Source organism: Oncorhynchus clarkii, chromosome 6 (assembly GCF_045791955.1).
Source record: "Oncorhynchus clarkii lewisi isolate Uvic-CL-2024 chromosome 6, UVic_Ocla_1.0, whole genome shotgun sequence".
In the NCBI taxonomy this organism is placed as follows: Eukaryota; Metazoa; Chordata; class Actinopteri; order Salmoniformes; family Salmonidae; genus Oncorhynchus; species Oncorhynchus clarkii.
In genome coordinates this window covers 31,112,081-31,132,952 of record NC_092152.1, presented here as the reverse complement: position 1 = coordinate 31,132,952, position 20,872 = coordinate 31,112,081, and the positions used below count along the sequence as shown (strand labels likewise).

The following is a 20,872-nucleotide window of genomic DNA, read 5'->3' as shown; positions in this document are numbered from 1 at the left end:
CTCTCCCGTTCTCCTTCCTCACCTACTCCTCACCCTCTCTCTCCATTTTTCTCTCTCAGGATGTGGTGTTGATGCGTGCCCTGCGGGACATGAACCTGCCTAAGTTTGTGTTTGAGGATGTGCCTCTGTTCCTGGGACTGATCTCAGACCTGTTCCCGGGGCTTGACTGCCCCCGTGTGTGCTACCCCAGCTTCAATGATGCTGTGGAGCAGACCCTGATGGAGAACAAATACCTCATCCTGTCCAACCAGGTGCCCTGGCTACTCTTCTCTGTCTAAACTTTAAATCTCAGGGCATAGGCAACTTTGTGAAAATGTCCATCCGCATTGAAAGATGACTAATTATTATTTCTACACATGAAAGTGAAGATGTTGATAAGTCCCTGTTTCTAATGCTGAGTGTCTGTGGTGTTCAGGTGGATAAGGTGGTGCAGATGTATGAGACCATGATGACCAGACACACCACTATGGTGGTGGGCCCCACAGGTGGAGGCAAGTCAGTGGTCATCAGCACTCTGTGCCAGGCCCAGACCAGGTCAGTGCCTCTCAGACCATTGTGACAGCTGGCATCACAACAGCCTTGCTTCTCAAAGCGTTCAACAGAGAGTGTTTTTAGGAATAGTAGCCCTCATAATTGTGGTTGTTTTCATGCCTACAGGTTAGGCTTGGTGACCAAGCTTTACTGCCTGAACCCTAAAGCCATGAGTGTCATCGAGGTGTACGGCATTCTGGACCCTGTCACCCGTGACTGGACTGATGGGATACTGTCCAACATCTTCAGAGACATCAATAAGCCCACTGACAAAAAGGAGAGGCGGTAAGACCATGTCACTGCCATTCCCTTGTAGAGTTCAACCTGAAGTTTCTAGGTATTTTGTTGTATCCAATGCTACACTCTAGACCCAAACTGTTATAGATCTATATCCATCCTGCCCTGCCTTTCTAAAATCTTCGAAAGCCAAGTTAACAAACATATCACTGATCTTTTCGAATCCCACCCTACCTTCTCCACTATGCAATCTGGTTTTCGAGCTGGTCATGGGTGGACATCAGCCATGCTCAAGGTCCTAAACGATATCATAACCGCCATCGATAAAAGACAGTACTGTGCAGCCGTCTTCATCGACCTGGCCAAGGCTTTCGACTCTGTCAATCATCGCATTCTTATCGGCAGACTCAATAGCATTGGCTTCTCAAATGACTGCATCTCCTGATTCACCAACTACTTCTCAGATAGAGTTCAGTGTGTCAAATCGGAGAGCCTATTGTCCGGACCTCTGGCAATCTCTATGGGTGTGCCACAGGGTTCAGTTCTCGAGCCGACTCTTTTCTCTGTATATATCAATGATGTCGCTCTTGCTGCTGGTGACCCTCTCTGATCCACCTCTACGCAGACGACACCATTCTGTATACCTCTGGCCCTTCTTTGGACACCGTGCTAACAAACCTCCAAACGAGCTTCAATGCCATACAACACTCCTTCCGAGGCCTCCAACTGCTTTTAAATGCAAGTAAAACTAAGTGCATGCTCTTCAACCGATTGCTGTCCGCACCCTCCCACCCTACTAGCATCACTACTCTGGACGGTTCTTACTTAGAATATGTGGACCACTACAAATACCTAGGTGTCTGGTTAGACTGTAAACTCTCCTTCCAGACTCACATTAAGCATCTCCAATCCAAAATAAAATCTAGAATCTGCTTCCTATTTCGCAACACAGCCTCCTTCACTCATGCTGCCAAACATACCCTCATAAAACTGACTATCCTACCGATCCTTGACTTCGACGATGTCATTTACAAAATAGCCTCCAACACTCTACTCAGCAAACTGGATGTAGTCTATCACAGTGCCATCCGTTTTGTCACCAAAGCCCCATATACTACCCACCACTGCGACCTGTATGCTCTCGTTGGCTCGCCCTCATTACATACTCGTCGCCAAACTCCAGGTCATCTATAAGTCTATGCTAGGTAAAGCCCCACCTTATCTCAGCTCACTGGTCACCATAGCAATACCCACCCTTAGCACGTGCTCCAGCAGGTATATTTCACTGGTCACCCCCAAAGCCAACACTTCCTTTGGCTGCCTTTCCTTCCAGTTCTCTGCTGCCAGTGACTGGAACAAATTGCAAAAATCACTAAAGCTGGTGTCTTATATCTCCCTCTAACTTTAAGCATTAGCTGTCCGAGCAGCTTACCGATCACTGTACCTGTACACAGCCAATCTGTAAATAGCACACCCGACTGACTACCTCATCTCCATATTGTTCTTATCCTCTTGCTCTTTTTCACCCCAGTATCTCTACTTGCACATCATCATCTGCACATCTATCACTCCAGTGTTAATGCTAAATTGTAATTATTTTGCCTCCATGGCCTATTTATTGCCTTACATCCCTACTCTTCTACATTTACACACACAGTACATAGATATTTCTATTGTGTTATTGACTGTACGTTTGTTTATGTGTAGCTCTGTGTTGTTGTTTTTGTCGCACTGCTTTGCTTTATCTTGGTCAGGTCACAGTTGTAAATGAGAACTTGTTCTCAACTGGCCTACCTGGTTAAATAAAGGTGAAATACATTTTTTATAAAATATATATATACAGTGCCTTCGGAAACAATTCAGACCCCTTGACGTTTTCCAGATTTTGTTATGTGACAGACAGACAACCTTATTCTAAAATGGATTAAATAAATAACAATTCCTCAGCAATCTACACACAATACCCCATATTGACAAAGCAAAAGTTTTTTATAAATTTCTGCAAATGTATTAATAATAAAAAGCAGAAATACCTTATTTACATATTATTGATACCCTTTGCTATGAGACTTGAAATTGAGCTCAGGTGCATCCTGTTTCCATTGATCATCCTTGAGATTTTCTACAACTTGATCAGTGTCCACCTGTGGTAAATTCAATTGATTGGATATGATTTGGAAGGCACACACCTGTCTATATACGTTCCCACAGTTGACAGTGCATGTCAGATTAAAAACCAAGTCATGAGGACAAAGGAATTATCTGTAGTGCTCCGAGACAGGATTATGTCAAGGCACAGATCTGGGGAAGGGTACCAAAAAATTTCTGCAGCATTGAAAGTCCCCAAGAACACAGTGGCCTCCATCATTCTTAAATGGAAGAAGTTTGGAACCACCAAGACTCTTCCTAGAGCTGGCCACCCGGCCAAACTGAGAAATCAGGGGAGAAGGGCCTGGGTCAGGGAGGTGACCGAGAACCCGCTAGCCACTCTGACAGAGCCCTAGAGTTCCTCTGTGGAGATGGGAGAACCACTCCACCAATCAGGCCTTTATGGTAGTGGCCTAACGGAAGCCACTCTTTAGTAAAAGGCACATGACAGCCCGCTTGGAGTTTGCCAAAAGACACCTAAAAACTCTCAGAACATGAGAAACAAGATTCTCTGGTCTGATAAAACCAATATTGAACTATTTGGTCTGAATGCCTAGCATCACATCTGGAGGAAACGTGGCTCCATCCTACAGTGAAGCACGGTGGTGGCAGCATCATGCTGTGGGGATGTTTTTCAGCAGCAGGGACTGGAAGACTAGTCAAGATCGAGGCAAAGATGAACTGAACAAAGTACAGAGAGATCCTTGATGAAAACCTGCTCCAGAGCACACAGGACCTCAGACTGGGGCGAAGATTCACCTTCCAACAGGACAATGAGTCTAAGCACACAGCCAAAACAACGCAGGAGTGGCTTTGGGACAACTCCCCGAATGTCCTTGAGTGGCCAAGCCAGAGCACAGACTTGAACCCAATCGAACATCTCTGAAGAGACCTGAAAATAGCTGTCCAGCAATGCTCCCCATCCAACCTGACAGAGCTTGAGAGGATCTGCCGAGAAGAATGGGAGAAATTCCCCAAATACAGGTGTACCAAGCTTATAGCGTCATACCCAAGAACACTCGAGGCTGTAATCGCTGCCAAAGTTGCTTCAACAAAGTACTGAGTAAAGGATCTGGATACTTATGTAAATGTGATATTTTCATTTTTTTAAATAAATTACCAAACATTTCAAAACTGTTTTTGCTTTGTCATTGTGGGTTATTGTGTGTCAATACTTTCCAAAGGCACTGTGTATATACAGTACCAGTCAAAAGTTTGGTTACACCTACTCATTCCAGGGTTTTTCTTAATTTGAACTGTTTTCTACATTGTAGAATAATAGTGAAGAAATTAACACTATGAAATAACACATATGGAATCATGTAATAACCCCAAAAAAATGTAACAAATCAAAATATATTTTATATTTGAGATTCTTCAAAGTAGCCACCCTTTGCCTTGATGACAGCTTTGTGCACGCTTGGCATTCTCACAACCAGCTTCAAGAGGTAATCACCTGGAATGCATTTCAATTAACAGGTGTGCCTTGTTAATTTGTGGAATTACTTTCCTTCTTAATGCAAGATTCGAAGACCCAAAGTTACCTCTGCTGCAGAGGATAAGTTCATTAGAGATACCAACCTCAGAAATTGCAGCCCAAATAAATGCTTCACAGATTTCAAGTAACAGTCACATCTTCACATCAACTGTTCAGAGGAGACTGCGTGAATCAGGCCTTCATGGTCGAATTGCTGCAAAGAAACCACTACTGAAGGACACCAATAATAAGAAGAGACTTGCTTCGACCAAGAAACTACGAGCAATGGACATTAGACCAATGGAAATCTGTCCTTTGGTCTGATGTGTCCAAATTTGAGTTTTTGGTTCCAACCCTGTGTCTTTGTGAGATGCAGAGTAGGTAAACGGATGATCTCTGCATGTGTATGGTAAACGGATGATCTCTGTGAAGCATGGAGGAGTAGGTGTGATGTTGTGGGAGTGCTTTGCTGGTGACACTGTTATTTATTTAGAATTCGAGGCACACTTAACCAGCATGGCTACCACAGTATTCTGCAGCGATACGCCATTCCATCTGGTTTGCGCTTAGTGGGACCATCATTCGTTTTTCAACAGGACAATGACCCAAAACACATATGCAGGCTGTGTAAGGGCTACTTGACCAAGAAGGAGAGTGATGGAATTCTGCATCAGATGACCTGGCCTCCGCAATCAACCGACCTGGTTTGGGATGAGTTGGACCTCAGAGTGAAGGAAAAGCAGGAAACAAGTGCTCAGCATATGTGGGAACTCCTTCAAGATGATTGAAAAAGCATTCCAGGTGACTACCTCATGAAGCTGGTTGAGAGAATGCCAAGAGTGTTCAAAGCTATCATCAAGGCACAAAGGGTGGCTACTTTGAAGAATCTCAAATATAAAATGTCTTATGATAATTTTTTTGTTTACTACATGATTCCATATGTTATTTCATCCTTTTAATGTCTTCACTATTATTCTACAGAATATATATTATTTTACACTAATACAATTGCTCTATTTTCATGTCATCTGACCATAGCACCAGTTCTAATCCAAGTGCCAATGCCATTTAGCAAACTCCAGGTGTTTACATTTGTTGGAGAGCATGCAAATAGAGCTCTTTGGCCACGCACACCAGTAAGGAAATAAGGATGCACAAGCAGAAAAGAACCGAATACTATTAACTACTGTAAAATATAGTGGTTTATCTTTAATTTTATGGGGCTATTTTGCATCCACTGGTCCTGGGGTCCTTATTAATGTTATTGGCAGTATGAACTTGTTACAACTTCTAACAGTGGTGAGTGGAGGAGTCAAGCGCAGAGAGCAGGTAATTCAGTTCGTGGATATTTTATTCCATAGACTGTGGCGCCACGACATGCAAAACACCAGGGCGCATGAAACAACCCGTCCCAAAATACAACGGACTAAAACTGTCCGGAAAAATACTGATTACACTCATACACCAGATAACAGGAAAACAAGCACGCACAAATACCCAGCGGGCCTAGTGCCCTTAAGTAGCCAACAAACAAACACTAACTCAAAACAGGTGTACCCAATTACCCAATAAACAGAAACAAACGGAAAGGGAATCGATGGCAGCTAATAGGCCGGCGACGACGACCCCCGAGCGCCGCCCGAACAGGAAGAGGCACCATCTTCGGCGAGATTCGTGACAGAACTTTACCCAGTACCTAGATAAAAACCTGGTTGCCTCTGCCAGTAGGCTGAAACTTGTCCGCAAGTGGATCGTCCAGCAAGACAATAACCCCAAGCACACATCAAAATCCACATATAAATGATTAATTGACCACAAAATCAGCATTTTGCAATGGCCATCTCAGTCTCTGGACTTGAACCCCTTTGAAAACTTGTGGTTTGAATTGAAGAGGGTAGTTCTAAAGCGCAGACAATGGATATCGGGTCGGAAAATATTATTTATGGAGGAATGGTCTGAGATCCCTCCCAATGTGTTCTCCAATCTCATAAAGCATGTTAGAAAAAGGTTCAGTGCCGTTATCCTTGCAAGGTGAGGTATGGAAAGGTATTGAAATAATAATAATAATAATAATAATAATAATTTTGACCCCTATCTTTTTGAGAAAAAAGTCTTACTTGTTAAACAAAATCTATTTTTCTTAGCAATTGTATTAGTATAAAATAATGTGATTTCCTTTTTTTTAGCATACAATAAAGCACATTATTTGTATTATTTATTTTATGTGGTATTTTTTGTTCATCTTTATCAAGGGTGGCAATAATTTGGAACCTGACTGTATATCTCTTGTTGCCACATGAACTCTTACCTACAGGTACATCATGTTTGATGGGGATGTGGATGCTCTGTGGGTGGAGAACATGAACTCAGTAATGGATGATAACAAGCTGCTCACCCTGGCCAATGGAGAGAGGATACGCCTGCAGAACCACTGTGCTATGCTATTTGAGGTTTGTCACTAATATCACTATAGTCTCTTCAGACCACACCTTACTTGCACAGTTGTTAAAGGAATAGTTTACCCAAATTACAAAATTACACACGTTTGTGGCGCAAATCCCATTCAAGTCATGGGACCCATGTTAGCATTTTTCACACATCATGTTCAAATCATCTATAAGTGACTTTGTTGAGTTTCACAATCAATTTTAGATACTTGTGAAAAATTTGGACGTGATGCGCAAAAACAATTATATCGGTCCCATGACTTGAAGGGGATTTGTGCAACAAATTCTAAAATGTTAGCATGTGGAAACTAAATAAAAGCATGATTTTTTGTCATACCTTGTCCATAGACTGCTTACAGGGTGAAGAAGTCAATGTGTCATTTTGTAATTTGGGTGAACTATCACTTGAAGAATTTCTCAATGTGAATGGTAAATACATTTGCCCATCATGTGTTGTAGGTTGGAGATCTGCAGTATGCCTCCCCTGCTACAGTTTCTCGCTGTGGGATGGTGTTTGTGGACCCCAAAAATCTTCGCTATACTCCTTACTGGCAGAAATGGGTCAGTAACAGATCTCCAAAGGTAAGGAAAATGACACAGTAAAATTCATAAAGGTATAATCCTTTCAGCTTTATCAAAATTGATGTTGAAATGTCTCATCTTGCATTTGCTTGTCTTTTCCTGGACAGGAACAACCACACCTGGAGAAGCTATTTGTAAAGTACGTGCCCAGCACTATCGACATGATAGTGGAGGGTATTGTTGACGGCAAACAGGTGGAGAAACTGAAGACCATCGTCCCTCAGACAGATCTCAACATGGTTGGTACAGCTTGGCCTTCATGAGTGTTATAACATGAGTGTTATAACATGTTGCTAATTATATTTACCCAAAAATTGAATCTCATGAACAGGTATGCAGTATTTCCTGCAACAATATCAGTTTCTGTATCACCTACCTAATATTGGATCCAGCAAACTTCTTACCCTACATTTCTAGTTCCATAGTCAATTTTCATAATGCCTGTCCATAACCTCTCTGTCTGTCTGTCCATCCGTCCGCCTGCCCGTCCGTCCGCCCGCCCATCCGTCTGTCTGTCGTGTCCAGGTGACGCAGTTGTCCATGATGCTGGATGCCCTGCTGGAGACAGAGGTCAATGATGCTGACGTTCTGGAGTGTTTCTTCCTGGAGGCGCTGTATTGCTCTCTGGGGGCATGCCTACTGGACAACGGAAGGGCCAAATTTGATGACTTTGTAAAGAAACTATCCAGCTTGACCACTGGTCATGATGAGAAGGCTCTTGTTGGACCTGGAGAGATTCCAGGTGAGAGAGGCACCATCCAAGCCATGGGTCAAATACAGTCATACTTCAATTTGTATTCAGCTATTAGATACCCAAAACGACAAGTTATTCATAAAATGAATGGCTGGGATGTCCGTTCACACAGGTTACCTGCCTACTCTGTACGATTTCCATTTTGATGGGACCAAGAAGAAGTGGGTTACCTGGAGCTCCCTGGTCACCAAATACGTCCACAGCCCTGATGTGAAGTTCATTGATATCCTGGGTAAAGCATCAATGCATGTGTGCTCAGAAAAAAACAAATAAATTAGTCATCCACTGGATTCCTACAGATACCAAATGTTTCCAACCTCCCCTCTTTCTCCCTCCTCTCTCTCCATATATTTCTCTCAATTTCTATCTCCATCTTTCTCTCTCTTACAGTCCCTACTGTGGACACCACGCGAGCCAGTTGGCTACTGGAGCAGATGGTGAAGATCAAGAGGCCTGTAGTTCTGGTGGGAGAGTCTGGCACCTCCAAGACAGCCACTACTCAGAATTTCCTGAAGAATCTCAACATGGACACTACTGTGAGTTTACAACAGGATGTCACAGAGATACAGACAGAGCCCATGACACTGAAATGGCAACCTATTCCCTATTCCTTATATAGTGCACTACTTTTGAGGCAGGGCCCATTTAGGACGAACACCATGTGTATTAACTGTGTTTAATGTTGCTTCTTTGTGTCTCCAGATGATGCTGACCATCAACTTCTCATCACGGACCACCTCCATGGACCTCCAGAGGAACCTTGAGGCCAGCGTGGAGAAGAGGACCAAGGAGATATACGGCCCTCCCATGGGCAAAAGACTGCTGGTCTTTATGGATGACCTCAACATGCCCAGGGTAGGTACATGCATGCTCTTCTCTAGTTCCCCATCACCCTCTCTTCTATCCCTCAACCTTCATCCTTTACATGTGTGTCTGTATTAATGTAGGTTAGTGTGTTTGTTTGTCTGGTTGATTGTATGTTGGTATGTCATTGTACCTGTGTCCTATCAGGTGGATGATTATGGGACCCAGCAGCCCATTGCCCTGCTGAAGCTGCTTTTGGACCGAGGAGGCATGTATGACAGAGGGAAGGAGCTGAACTACAAAGTTCTGAAGGACCTAGGCTTCATCGCAGCCATGGGCAAGGCAGGAGGTGGGAGGAACGAGGTGGACACCCGCTTCATCTCCCTCTTTAGTGTCTTCAACATCCCCTTCCCAGACGAGGACTCCCTCCATCTTATCTACTCCTCCATCCTCAAGGGACACACCAGGGTGAGACGCACTATCACACATTTTAAGATGCAGCTCTTACCACCAAAAACAGCATTACCACACATTAATTATTGTATGAAATGACTTGATTGAACTCTAACCATTTAAACCGTAGCCGTTTGAGGAGTGCATCCAGACGATGTGTGACAAGCTGACTATCTGCACTCTGGAGCTGTACAAGAACATCATCAAAGACCTGCCGCCCACGCCATCCAAGTTCCACTACATCTTCAACCTCAGGGACCTGTCCAGAGTCTACAACGGTCTGGTCCTCACCAACGCTGAGAGGTCTTAAACATTACCCTCGGTTGAATCTAAATAACATGTGTTAAGAAGATGTTGCTAACACCTAGAAGCTCATGTTAAGTGTTGTGTCATGTTTAGTCTCTGAACGTTTCTCTTCTGTAGGTTTCTAACGGTCACCCAGTTTGTGCGTGTGTGGAGGAACGAGTGCCTGAGGGTGTTCCATGACAGGCTCATCAATGAAATAGACAAAGCCCTGGTACGTTCATCTGCATGGTTCTGTTCTGCTTAATCATGAAAAATGTATTAATCCCTTTACAGTAACTTCCTCTTACTATATTGTACTTGTTTTCCATTCTCATCTGTCCCCTGTCTTGTTGTCTCAGGTCCAGGACCATATAAAGAACCTGATAGATGAGCACTTTAAGTCAGACTTGGAGTCAGCCATGAGGGACCCCATCCTGTTTGGTGACTACAGAACTGCCCTCAACGAGTCTGAGCCACGCGTCTATGAGGACATACAGGACTATGATGCTTCCAAAGCCTTGTTCCAGGTACTCAGAAGTTGGGATGATGACTTTCAAACTTTTTTGATTTTTACATTTATAATTGCCCCTTGTCACCTGTACTAGGCTAAATTAAACGGCACCCTTTTTTCAATATGTTCAAAATATCACAACTTTACTGTTTGCCCAGTCTCAAGCCTTTGTCTCGTTGCTGACCTGCCCCTGTCACTGCTCTGTAGGAGATCCTGGAGGAGTACAATGAGAACAAGACCAAGATGAAACTGGTTCTGTTTGACGACGCCCTGGAGCACCTGACAAGAGTGCACCGCATCATCAGGATGGACCGCGGCCACGCTTTGCTGGTGGGGGTTGGCGGCTCCGGGAAGCAGTCCCTTACCAAGCTTGCCGCATTCACCGCAGGCTGCGAGGTCAGCCAGACACATCTTCTGCGTCCCAACTGGCACCCTATTCCCTATATAGTGCACTACTTTTGCTCTGGACAAAAGTAGTGCACTATATAGGGAATAGAGTGCCAGTTGAGACACATCCATCATCTGCTACTGCTCATATGGGAGAAGGCCTTTAAAGAGACACCAGAAAGATACCTTCTCATATGGACTGTTGTTTGCCTCTTCAGGTGTTTGAGATTACACTGAGTAGAGGCTACTCAGAGACCAACCTCCGTGAGGACCTGAAGATCCTGTATCTGAAGCTGGGCATTGAGGACAAGAAGACAGTTTTCCTCTTCACTGATGCCCACGTGGCTGAGGAGGGCTTCCTGGAACTCATCAACAATATGCTCACCTCGGGTAAACACTTGAGCATACACCAGCTCCCACACATTGTGTGCATCCGAAATGTCACCCTATTCCCTAGATAATGCACTACTTTGGACCAGATTCTGCTGTCTGACTAACCCTCTGTGTGTGCAGGCATGGTCCCTGCTCTGTTCCCAGATGATGAGAAAGAGATGGTGCTGAACCAGCTCCGTGATGAGGCCATAAAGATGGGCTCTGGCCCGTCCAAGGAGAGCGTGTGGCAGTACTTTGTCAACAAGAGTGCCAACAACCTGCACATTGTCCTGGGAATGTCCCCTGTGGGAGACACCCTGAGGACACGCTGCAGAAACTTCCCAGGTATACAACCCTTCACTACCGTTCACTTTGCTTTGTCTACTGTCTGAAGAGTTTATGTAATTGCTCCTTGTCTCATTTATGTCACAGGGCTGGTGAACAACACTGGTATTGACTGGTTCCTGCCCTGGCCTCCTCAGGCTCTGCATGCTGTGGCTCAGTCTTTCCTGGGTATGGAATCACAGATTCACACTTCCACCACCACTGCAATGTACTAAAATTATACAATCGATACATTTATCACTGACTCTGATTAGGGTGTTTATATAAGCTTTATAGTGGTGCAACTGAACCCATCAATGTCATGCCACAGGTGAGAGTCAGATGATCCCCGAGAGGCACTCGGCAGCCGTAATTGCTCACGTGTGTATGGTGCACGGCTCGGTGGGTGACTACAGCAAGATGTTCCTGCAGAAGCTCAGACGCAGCAACTATGTCACCCCTAAGAACTACCTGGACTTCATCAGCACCTACGCCAACCTCCTGGAGGACAAGGACCAATACATCCTGGGTAACAGGGAGCACAAAGTGGGAGAAATATCAAAGGGCCTTGGTTTCCCTGCTACTGCTGTGCTGTATTGCAGTGGTATTTGTGGGTTTTTTGTGTGTGTGCCTGCGTGTGTGAGAGATTGTAAAGTTGTCTCCCTCTGTCCCTCACGTGGTGTCCCAGCTCAGTGTAAGCGTCTGGAGGGTGGTCTGGATAAGCTGAAGGAGGCCAGTGTGCAGCTGGCTGAGCTCAACATCAAGCTGGCAGAGCAAAAGGTGGTTCTAGCAGAGAAATCCTCCGCCTGTGAGATCCTACTGCAGGAGATCGCCACCAACACCACCGTGGGTCAGTGCAGTCAACACAGCATTAGACTGAGTTCAAATGTAACCCTTTCCATATACCCTATTCCCTATTTAGTGCATTACTTATGACCAGGGCTCATACGGTAATGCACTATATAGGGAATCTGGTGCCATTTGGGAAGAGCCTTTAGACACGTTCGCTGTACCCATACCATGCTAATCATAGCCCACAGGGCAGCACAAGTAAACACAACTCTCCTTCTTGTGTAGCTGAGGAGAAGAAGAAGCTGGCGGAGGACAAAGCCAAGGAGATCGAGGAGCAGAACAAGGTTATTGCTGTGGAGAAGAGGGATGCCGAGAGCTCATTGGCTGAGGCCCTGCCTGCTCTGGAGGCAGCCCGCATTGCCCTGCAGAGCCTGGACAAGTCTGACGTCACTGAGATCAGGTGCCCCTCCCTACCTTCCCCTCTCTGTGCTCCACTGCACCCACCTGGTTGGTTTTGTGTCCCACAAGTTAAACAGAGGTTGCATCACAAATGGCACCCTATTCACTATATAGTGCACTACTTTTGACTGCACTATATAGGGAATAGAGTGTAATTTGGGAGGCACCCATAATGTAGTGGTTACACTCATCAGACAGTCTGGGCCAGTAATCAGCAGTCTGGTCCTGATGGAGTGTCACGTTGTCATCTGGCCCCTTCCCCGGCCCTTGGCTCCCTGGAAAATAGGAAAATGTTGTCATAGGAAAATTACAAATGGTGATTTTGGGAAATGTCTTATGTTGATTAATGGAACAAGTTACTCAGTGGCTTTAAAGCTTACACAGAGCAGACCTCCAGGAGCAGGACTGAACTGAACACACTTGGTCCAGACCACTAACCTCATAGATAGAGAAGGCAGCTTTGGTTAGACACAAATCAATAAAAACATATAACAATAAAACACAAATCAAATAAGTCATTCCCACACTTCAAAAACATTCACTGGGAATACGTTTCGAGTTTTTAATCCATCTGTTGAAGGAGGATGTAAGTATGAACCTAGTGTGACCTATGCTTTTTTCCGTGATCCTTATCCTAATTCATAGAAAACTCATAGCCTTCAAACAGCTTGGAAAATTCCAGAAAAGGATGTCATGGCTTTAGAAGCTTCTGATAGGCTAATTGACATCATTTGAGTCAATTGGAGGTGTACCTGTGGATGTAATTCAAGTCATACCTTCAAACTCAGTGCCTTTTTCTTGACGTCATGGGTAAATCAAAAGAAATCAGCCAAGATCTCAGAAAGATAGTTGTAGACCTCAACCAGTCAGTCAGGTTCATCCTTGGGAGCAATTTCCAAATGCCTGAAGGTACCACGTTCATCTGTATAAACAATAGTACGCAAGTATAAAAAACATGGGACCACGCAGCCGTCATACCGCTCAGGAAGGAGACGCGTTCTGTCTCCTAGAGATGAACGTACTTTGATGCGAAAAGAGCAAATCAATCCCAGAACCACAGCAAAGGACCTTGTGAAGATGCAGGAGGAAACCGGTACAAAATTATCTATATCCACAGTAAAACAAGTTCTATATCGACATAACCTGCTTTGCTGCAGGAGGGAATGGTGCACTTCACAAAATAGATGGCATAATGAGTGAGGAAAATTATGTGGATATATTAAAGCAACATCTCAAGACATCAGTTAAAGCTTGGTCGCAAATGGGTCTTCCAAATGGACAATGACCCCAAGCATACTTCCAAAGTTGTGGCAAAATGGCTTAAGGTCAACAAAATCAAGGTATTGGAGTGGCCATCACAAAGCCCTGACCTCAATCCTGTAGAAAATGTGTGGGCAGAAATGAAAAAGCGTGTGCGAGCAAAGGGGCCTACAAACCTGACTCAGTTACACCAGCTCTGTCAGGAGGAATGGGCCAAAATTCACCCAACTTATTGTGGGAAGCTTGTGGAAGGCTACCCTAAACGTTTAACCCAAGTTAAACCATTTAAAGGCAATGCTACCAAATATTAATTGAGTGTTTGTAAACTTCTGACCCACTGGGAATGTGATGAAAGAAATAAAAGCTGAAATAAATCATTCTCTCTACTATTATCCTGACATTTCACATTCTTAAAATAAAGTGGTGATCCTAACTGACCTAAAACAGGGAATATTTACTAGGATTAAATGTCAGTAATTGTGAAAAACTGAGTTGAAATGTATTTGGCTAAGGTGTACGTAAACTTCAGACTTCAACTGTATCTTGATGTTAGAATCACCTTTGGCAGCAATTACAGCTGTGAGTCTTTCTGGGTAAGTCTCAAAGATCTTTGCACACCTGGATTGTACAATATTGTCACATTATTATTTAAAACATTCGTCAAGCTCTGTCAAGTTGATTGATCCTTATTAGACAGCCATTTTCAAGTCTTAACATAGATTTTTGAGCCAATTTAGGTCAAAACAGTAACTAGACCACTCAGGAGCATTTAATGTTGTCTTGGTAAGCAACTCCAGTGTATATTTTGCCTGGTGTTTTAGGTTATTGTCCTGCTGAAGGTGAATTTGTCTCCCAGTATCTGTTGGAAAGTAGACTGAAACAGTTTTCCTTTAGAATTTTGCTTAGCTAGCTCTAATCTGTTTATTTTTATCCTAAAAAACGTCCTAGTCCTTGCCGATGACAAGCATACCCATAACATGATGCAGCCACCATCATGCGTGAAAATATGAAGAGTGGTACTCAGTGTTGTGTTGGATTTGCGCCTAACATAACGCCACATTTTTTGCAGTTTTACTTTAGTGTCTTGTTGCGAACAGGATGTATGTTTTGGAATACTTTTATTCTGTACAGGCTTCCTTCTTTTCACACTGTCATTTAGGATCGTATTGTGGAGTAACTACAATATTGTTGATACATCCTCAGTTTTCTCCGATCACAGCCATTAAACTCTGTAACTGTTTTAAAGTCACCATTGCCTCATGGTGAAATCTCTGAGCGGTTTTCTTTCCTCTCCTGCAACTGAGTTAGGAAGGACGCCTGTATCTTTGTAGTGACTGGGTGTATTGATACACCATCCAAATTGTAATTAATAACATCACCATACTCAAAGGGATATTCAATGTCTGCTTTTTTTATATTTACCATCTACCAATATGTGCCCTTCTTTGCAAGGCATTGGAAAACCTCCCTGGTCTTTGTGGTTGAATCTGTGTTTGAAATTCACTGCTTGACTGAGGGACCTTACAGATAATTGTATGTGTGAGGTACAGAGATGAGGTAGTCATTCAGAAATCATATGAAACATATTTGAACTCCTGAACCTATTTAGGCTTGCCATAACAAAGGGCTTGAATGCTTATTGACTCGAGACATTTCTGCTTTTCATTTTTTATTAATTTGTAAACATTTCTAAAAACTTAACTCCACTTTGACATTATGGGGTTTTGTGTGTAGGCCAGTGACACAAAATCTCAATTTAATATCTTTTTTTAATTCAGGCTGTTAATACTTTCTGAAGACACTGTAAATCCTGTTTTATAGATCTTGCTGTGCTGTGTTGAGACACTGTATATTTCCTCCTTGGAGAGGTGTAGGATTTGCCAATGGATAGAAACAAAACAAATATTTTTCCCGCTTGACTCCTTTAAAGCAGCAATTTGTACTTGGTGAAACTGCTATGTCCATTTGTGATATTACAACAACAAATAAGTTATTTCAGACAACGAACACAGTTTTTTTCCCCTCAGACATCATTACATGCGTGATTTTTTTCTAAATTACCATGATGCCAGATGTTCCTCTCCTCTTTTTCATCAACAAAATAAAATAATAACCAAGGCGCTACGTCATACAGTGGTGCTGTTTCACCTTATGCGGATTCCAGCTTTAACAAAAGTTGTTGCCCTAGAGCTCCATTCATGTTCATTGATTATTTTTTTCCTGTGCCTGTCTCTTTGGTTGTGCTTCTGTCCACTCGTCTGGCGCGTCAACCCTTGCAGATCATTTGCCAAGCCGCCCAAACAGGTGCAGGTGGTGTGTGAGTGCATCCTGGTGATGCGAGGCCAGAAGGAGATCAGCTGGAAGTCAGCCAAGAGCATGATGTCAGAGGGCAACTTCCTGCGTGCATTGATGGAGATGGACTGTGATGCCATCAACCCCAGCCAGGTCAAGACTGTCAGAGGTAGGTAGGCCACTTCTGTTCTGTGGTTTTCACTCCAAAACAGTACAACAATAGGTCTAACTTTATCCGTAATGCAACTTTAATATGCAGTATGAGCCCTGAAATAGCAAATACATGGATACAGGTAACTTCCTTAATAAAGGAAACACCATCATATAGTGTCTTAATAGAGTGTTGTGCCACCATGAGCCGCCAGAACAGCTTCATTGCTCCTTGGTGTAAATTCTTCAAGTGTCTGGAACTCTGTTGGAGGGATGCGACACCATTGTTCCACAGAAATCATTTGGTGTTTGTGGTGGAGGCGCAGCTCCAGAATCTCCCATAAGTGTTCAATTGGGTTGAGATCTGGTGGTGACTGAGACACGCACACACACTTTAAATCCCCTATGTTCCTTTGAGACCCCTGTGGCTTCTTCTAGCCATGGTAGCCAAACTCATGGGCAACTGGAAAAGATGACCCTAAGCATGATGGGATGTTAATTGCGTAGTTAACTCAGGAACCACACCTGTGTGGAAACACCTGATTTCAATATACTTTGTAAGCCTCATTTACTCAAGTGTTTTCTTTATTTTGGCAGTTACCTGTATATGTTCACTCTATTGCCCTGTGTTTCCCCTGGCCAGGCTTCTTGAAGAACCTGAACACCAGCTTTGAGGAGATGCAGGCCATCAGTAAGGCTGGCTCTGGGATGCTCAAGTTTGTGGAGGCTGTCATGGGCTACTGTGACGTCGCCAGGGAGATCAAGCCCAAGAGAGAGAAGGTAACGTGATCCAGGCAAATGTGATAGAGATAGTATAAACAGTGTAAATGACTTTGATCGGCACAGGGGAAGTGTCATAGTCATAAATCTCTTTTGTTTATGTTATAGGCATAACACTATCCAGCACATGGCCCATGCCAGTTAAATGGCACCAGCCTTTAAGAATGAGCAGTGTTGTGTTAGTGGCGTTTCAACACCCCTGGCTGTCTGTTGCAGGTGGCGCGCCTAGAGAAGAACTTCTTCCAGAGCAAGCGTGAGCTGGAGCGTATTCAGAACGAGCTGGGGACCATCCAGAGGGAGCTGGGGGCGCTGGGGGACAAGTACAGTGCTGCCATGGGGGAGAAGCAGCTGCTGCAGGAGGAGGCTGAGGTCATGGAGAGGAGGCTGATTGCTGCTGACAAACTCATCTCAGGCCTGGGCTCGGAGAATGAGCGGTGAGGACAGCGCGGTGGAGTGCATATACACACAGACTCAGCATGAGTTACAGCCAGTTGAAGGCTGTGGACCGTATTTGAATCAACGTTGTTTCCATGTCGTTTCAACAAAAAAATGAAATGTGATGATGTTGAATCAACGTGGAAAACTGATTGGATATGCAAGAAGTCATCAACGTCAGCATGACTTACACCCAGTTGAAGGCTGTGGACCATATATGAATCAACATTGTTTCTATGTCATTACACCCAACTTTTAACCTAAATCCAATGACATGGTCAAATGTTTTGTTGAATTCACATTAGTTGACAACTCAACCAAATGTAAACCAAAACTAGACATTGAAATTACATCTGCCCTACCATCTCTGTATCTGTCTCTTCCTCCTCTTCTCGTCTTCCTCTCCTTCTTCCTCTTCCCAGATGGACAGATGACCTGGAGGAGTTGAAACAGCGTCGTGTGCGTCTCCTAGGCGACTGCCTGATCTGTGCTGCGTTCCTGAGCTACGAGGGGGCATTCAGCTGGGACTTCAGGAATGAGATGGTGTTTGACGTGTGGGAAAAGGATGTGTTGGAGAGAGGCATCCCTCTCAGCCAGCCCTTCAGAGTGGAGAGCCTACTGACCGACGAGGTGGAGATCAGCAGGTCAGAGACTGTACGTGTGTGTTGGTGTGTGTGCGTACATGCATTCATACTTGCATTTGTGAGTGTGTTTTTTTGTGAGAGGAAGTGAGGGAGTAAAGGTGTCTGTGTTGTAGATGGGGGTCAGAGGGCCTTCCTCCAGATGAGCTGTCAGTCCAGAACGGGATTCTGACCACCAGGGCCAGCCGCTTCCCCATGTGTATCGACCCCCAACAGCAAGCCCTCAACTGGATCAAAAAGAAGGAGGAGAAGTTCAACCTTAAGGTACGGCTAACTTTATCAGCTGACTTCACAGGATCTAACTATTATTATTTTACATCTGCATTTACTGGATGTTATTCTTATACTGTATGTGATTGACCTCTTCCATAGATCTCTTCGTTCAATGACCCAGACTTCTTGAAGCAGCTGGAGATGGCCATCAAGTATGGCTTTCCCTTCCTGTTCCAAGACGTGGATGAGTACATTGACCCTGTGATCGACAACGTCCTGGAGAAGAACGTGAAAGGAGCCGAGGGCCGGCAGGTTATAACGTTGGGGGACAAAGAGGTGGACTACGACCCCAACTTCAAACTCTACCTCAACACCAAACTGTCCAACCCTAAGTACTCTCCCTCTGTGTTCGGAAAGGCCATGGTCATCAACTACACTGGTGAGACGTCTCTGTATGTCAGCACGCCTGTGTCTACACTGTATGTGGTGTGAGTGTGTGGGGTAACAGTTTGTGTGCGTGTGTGTGTCTCTCTCAGTGACGCTGAAGGGTCTGGAGGACCAGCTGCTGAGTGTGATCGTGGGCTTTGAACGTAAGGAGCTGGAGGAGCAGCGGGAGAGACTGATCCAGGAGACCAGTGAGAACAAGAAGCTGCTGAAAGACCTGGAGGACTCTCTGCTGAGGGAGCTAGCCACCTCCACAGGCAACATGCTGGATAACGTGGAGCTGGTCCACACTCTGGAGGAGACTAAGTCCAAGGCCAGCGAGGTTTGTCTGGAGACAGGATACACTCACTCTCAAGGGGAAGACATCAGAGAGCATGAGGCCTGGGCTCTCTTAATGCTTTGTCTGTGTTCTCTGATGTAACTCCCTAGGTGTTTGAGAAGCTGAAGCTGGCAGAGAAGACATCAACAGACATTGATAAGCTGCGAGATGGCTACCGTCCCGCTGCCAAGCGCGGTGCCATCCTGTTCTTTGTGCTGGCGGAGATGGCCCTGGTGAACAGCATGTACCAGTACTCTCTGGCCTCCTATCTGGAGGTTTTTGACTTCTCCCTGCGCAAGTCCCTGCCTGACTCCATCCTGCCCAAGAGGCTGAAGAACATCATGGACACCCTGACATACAATGTCTACAACTATGGATGCACAGGTGAGGTGACAGGGTGTTCAGGAATGGTCAAACTTGGACTTTTGTGGGAACAGTTATGTGATAGCTGGGATTGATCTGAAACTGTGTGTGTGTGTGACTCAGGTCTGTTTGAGAGACACAAGCTGCTGTTCTCCTTCAATTTGACAATAAAGATTGGGCAGCCAGAGGGGAGGGCTCCCCAGGAGGAGCTGGACTTCTTCCTCAAGGGTGAGAGACATATGATGTCATCTACCATACACTCACATAAACACAGCACACCAACTTGGAGACCCATAACTCACATACGCTTTTTCCTCTCTGTGCTCCCCAATCCAGGCAACCTGTCCCTGGAGATGAGCAAGAGGAAGAAGCCGTGTCACTGGCTTCCAGGCCAGGGCTGGGAGGACATCATACGACTGGCTGAGCTCTTCCCTGCTGAGTTTGGCTCCCTACCAGATGACGTGGAGAAGAACCTGCCAGAGTGGAAGACTGTGAGTAACACCATCCAATCTTGTGACCTAGTGATGCACTGAATATGTTCCTATGTCCTCTCTAGAATGGTTCATTGTTAACCCTCCTCTCTGTTGTCATCTCAGTGGTATGACCTGGATGGGCCAGAGCAGGCTCCCTTCCCCATGAAGTATAAAGACAACCTGACTGCCTTCCAGAAGCTGCTGTTGCTGCGCTGCTTCCGCCTGGACAGAGTCTACCGGGCTGTCACTGACTATGTCACCATCACCATGGGAGAGAAGTAATAGACCATTCTCCTACTTGTAAACAAACCTGAACTCCTATTGCTTTGATCCAAAATATCTTGACTTGTGGAGATGAGACTTTAGTGTTTCTCCCTATTCACTTTCTACTGTCTACCTCGCCCCCCTCCCTCTCAGGTATGTGCAGCCCCCTGTGATCAGTTTCGAGGCCATCTATGAGCAGAGTTCACCCAACTCCCCCATCGTGTTCATTCTGAGCCCCGGTTCCGACCCAGCCAGTGACCTCATGAAGCTTGCTGAGAGGTCTGGCTTTGGGGGCAGCAGGCTAAAGTTTCTGGCCATGGGACAAGGTCAGGAGAAGGTAGCAGGCAACACTCATTAATCACAGCAATAGAGCTTCCAATGTTACAATTTATTTTTTATTTTTTTATTGAACCTTTATTTAACTAGGCAAGTCAGTTAATTAAGAACCTACCAAAAGGCAAAAGGCCTCCTGTGGGGGCTGGGATAAGAGAAAAATATATAGGACAAAACACACATCACGACAAGAGAGACACCACAACACAACATAAAGAGAGTGGTCTAAGGCACTACATCTCAGTACAAGAGGCGTCACTACAGTCCCTGGTTCAAATCCAGGCTGTATCTGGCCGTGATTAGGAGTCCCATAGGGCGGTGCACGATTGGCCCAGCGTCATC

The 20,872-nt window shown here is 44.8% G+C and overlaps 1 protein-coding gene across 1 annotated transcript in view; it reads left to right on the top strand.

Annotated features, from left to right (window-relative positions):
* The window catches only part of LOC139412351 (dynein axonemal heavy chain 10), a 58,333-nt gene that overhangs the window by 31,418 nt on the left and 6,043 nt on the right, over positions 1–20,872 (top strand). The window contains exons 38-70 of the mRNA XM_071159173.1: positions 60–251; positions 416–534; positions 658–816; positions 6,708–6,843; positions 7,300–7,422; positions 7,530–7,661; positions 7,948–8,164; positions 8,289–8,408; positions 8,567–8,712; positions 8,879–9,031; positions 9,188–9,448; positions 9,564–9,736; positions 9,857–9,950; positions 10,078–10,245; positions 10,437–10,625; positions 10,835–11,006; positions 11,130–11,333; positions 11,421–11,501; positions 11,644–11,841; positions 12,001–12,162; positions 12,390–12,564; positions 16,103–16,284; positions 16,909–17,045; positions 17,262–17,479; positions 17,903–18,124; positions 18,238–18,385; positions 18,494–18,773; positions 18,871–19,100; positions 19,208–19,481; positions 19,584–19,688; positions 19,797–19,951; positions 20,057–20,211; positions 20,351–20,534. Of these exons, the coding sequence (XP_071015274.1) occupies positions 60–251; positions 416–534; positions 658–816; positions 6,708–6,843; positions 7,300–7,422; positions 7,530–7,661; positions 7,948–8,164; positions 8,289–8,408; positions 8,567–8,712; positions 8,879–9,031; positions 9,188–9,448; positions 9,564–9,736; positions 9,857–9,950; positions 10,078–10,245; positions 10,437–10,625; positions 10,835–11,006; positions 11,130–11,333; positions 11,421–11,501; positions 11,644–11,841; positions 12,001–12,162; positions 12,390–12,564; positions 16,103–16,284; positions 16,909–17,045; positions 17,262–17,479; positions 17,903–18,124; positions 18,238–18,385; positions 18,494–18,773; positions 18,871–19,100; positions 19,208–19,481; positions 19,584–19,688; positions 19,797–19,951; positions 20,057–20,211; positions 20,351–20,534 (5,664 nt within the window). The remainder of the gene's footprint in view (positions 1–59; positions 252–415; positions 535–657; positions 817–6,707; positions 6,844–7,299; positions 7,423–7,529; positions 7,662–7,947; positions 8,165–8,288; positions 8,409–8,566; positions 8,713–8,878; positions 9,032–9,187; positions 9,449–9,563; positions 9,737–9,856; positions 9,951–10,077; positions 10,246–10,436; positions 10,626–10,834; positions 11,007–11,129; positions 11,334–11,420; positions 11,502–11,643; positions 11,842–12,000; positions 12,163–12,389; positions 12,565–16,102; positions 16,285–16,908; positions 17,046–17,261; positions 17,480–17,902; positions 18,125–18,237; positions 18,386–18,493; positions 18,774–18,870; positions 19,101–19,207; positions 19,482–19,583; positions 19,689–19,796; positions 19,952–20,056; positions 20,212–20,350; positions 20,535–20,872) is intronic.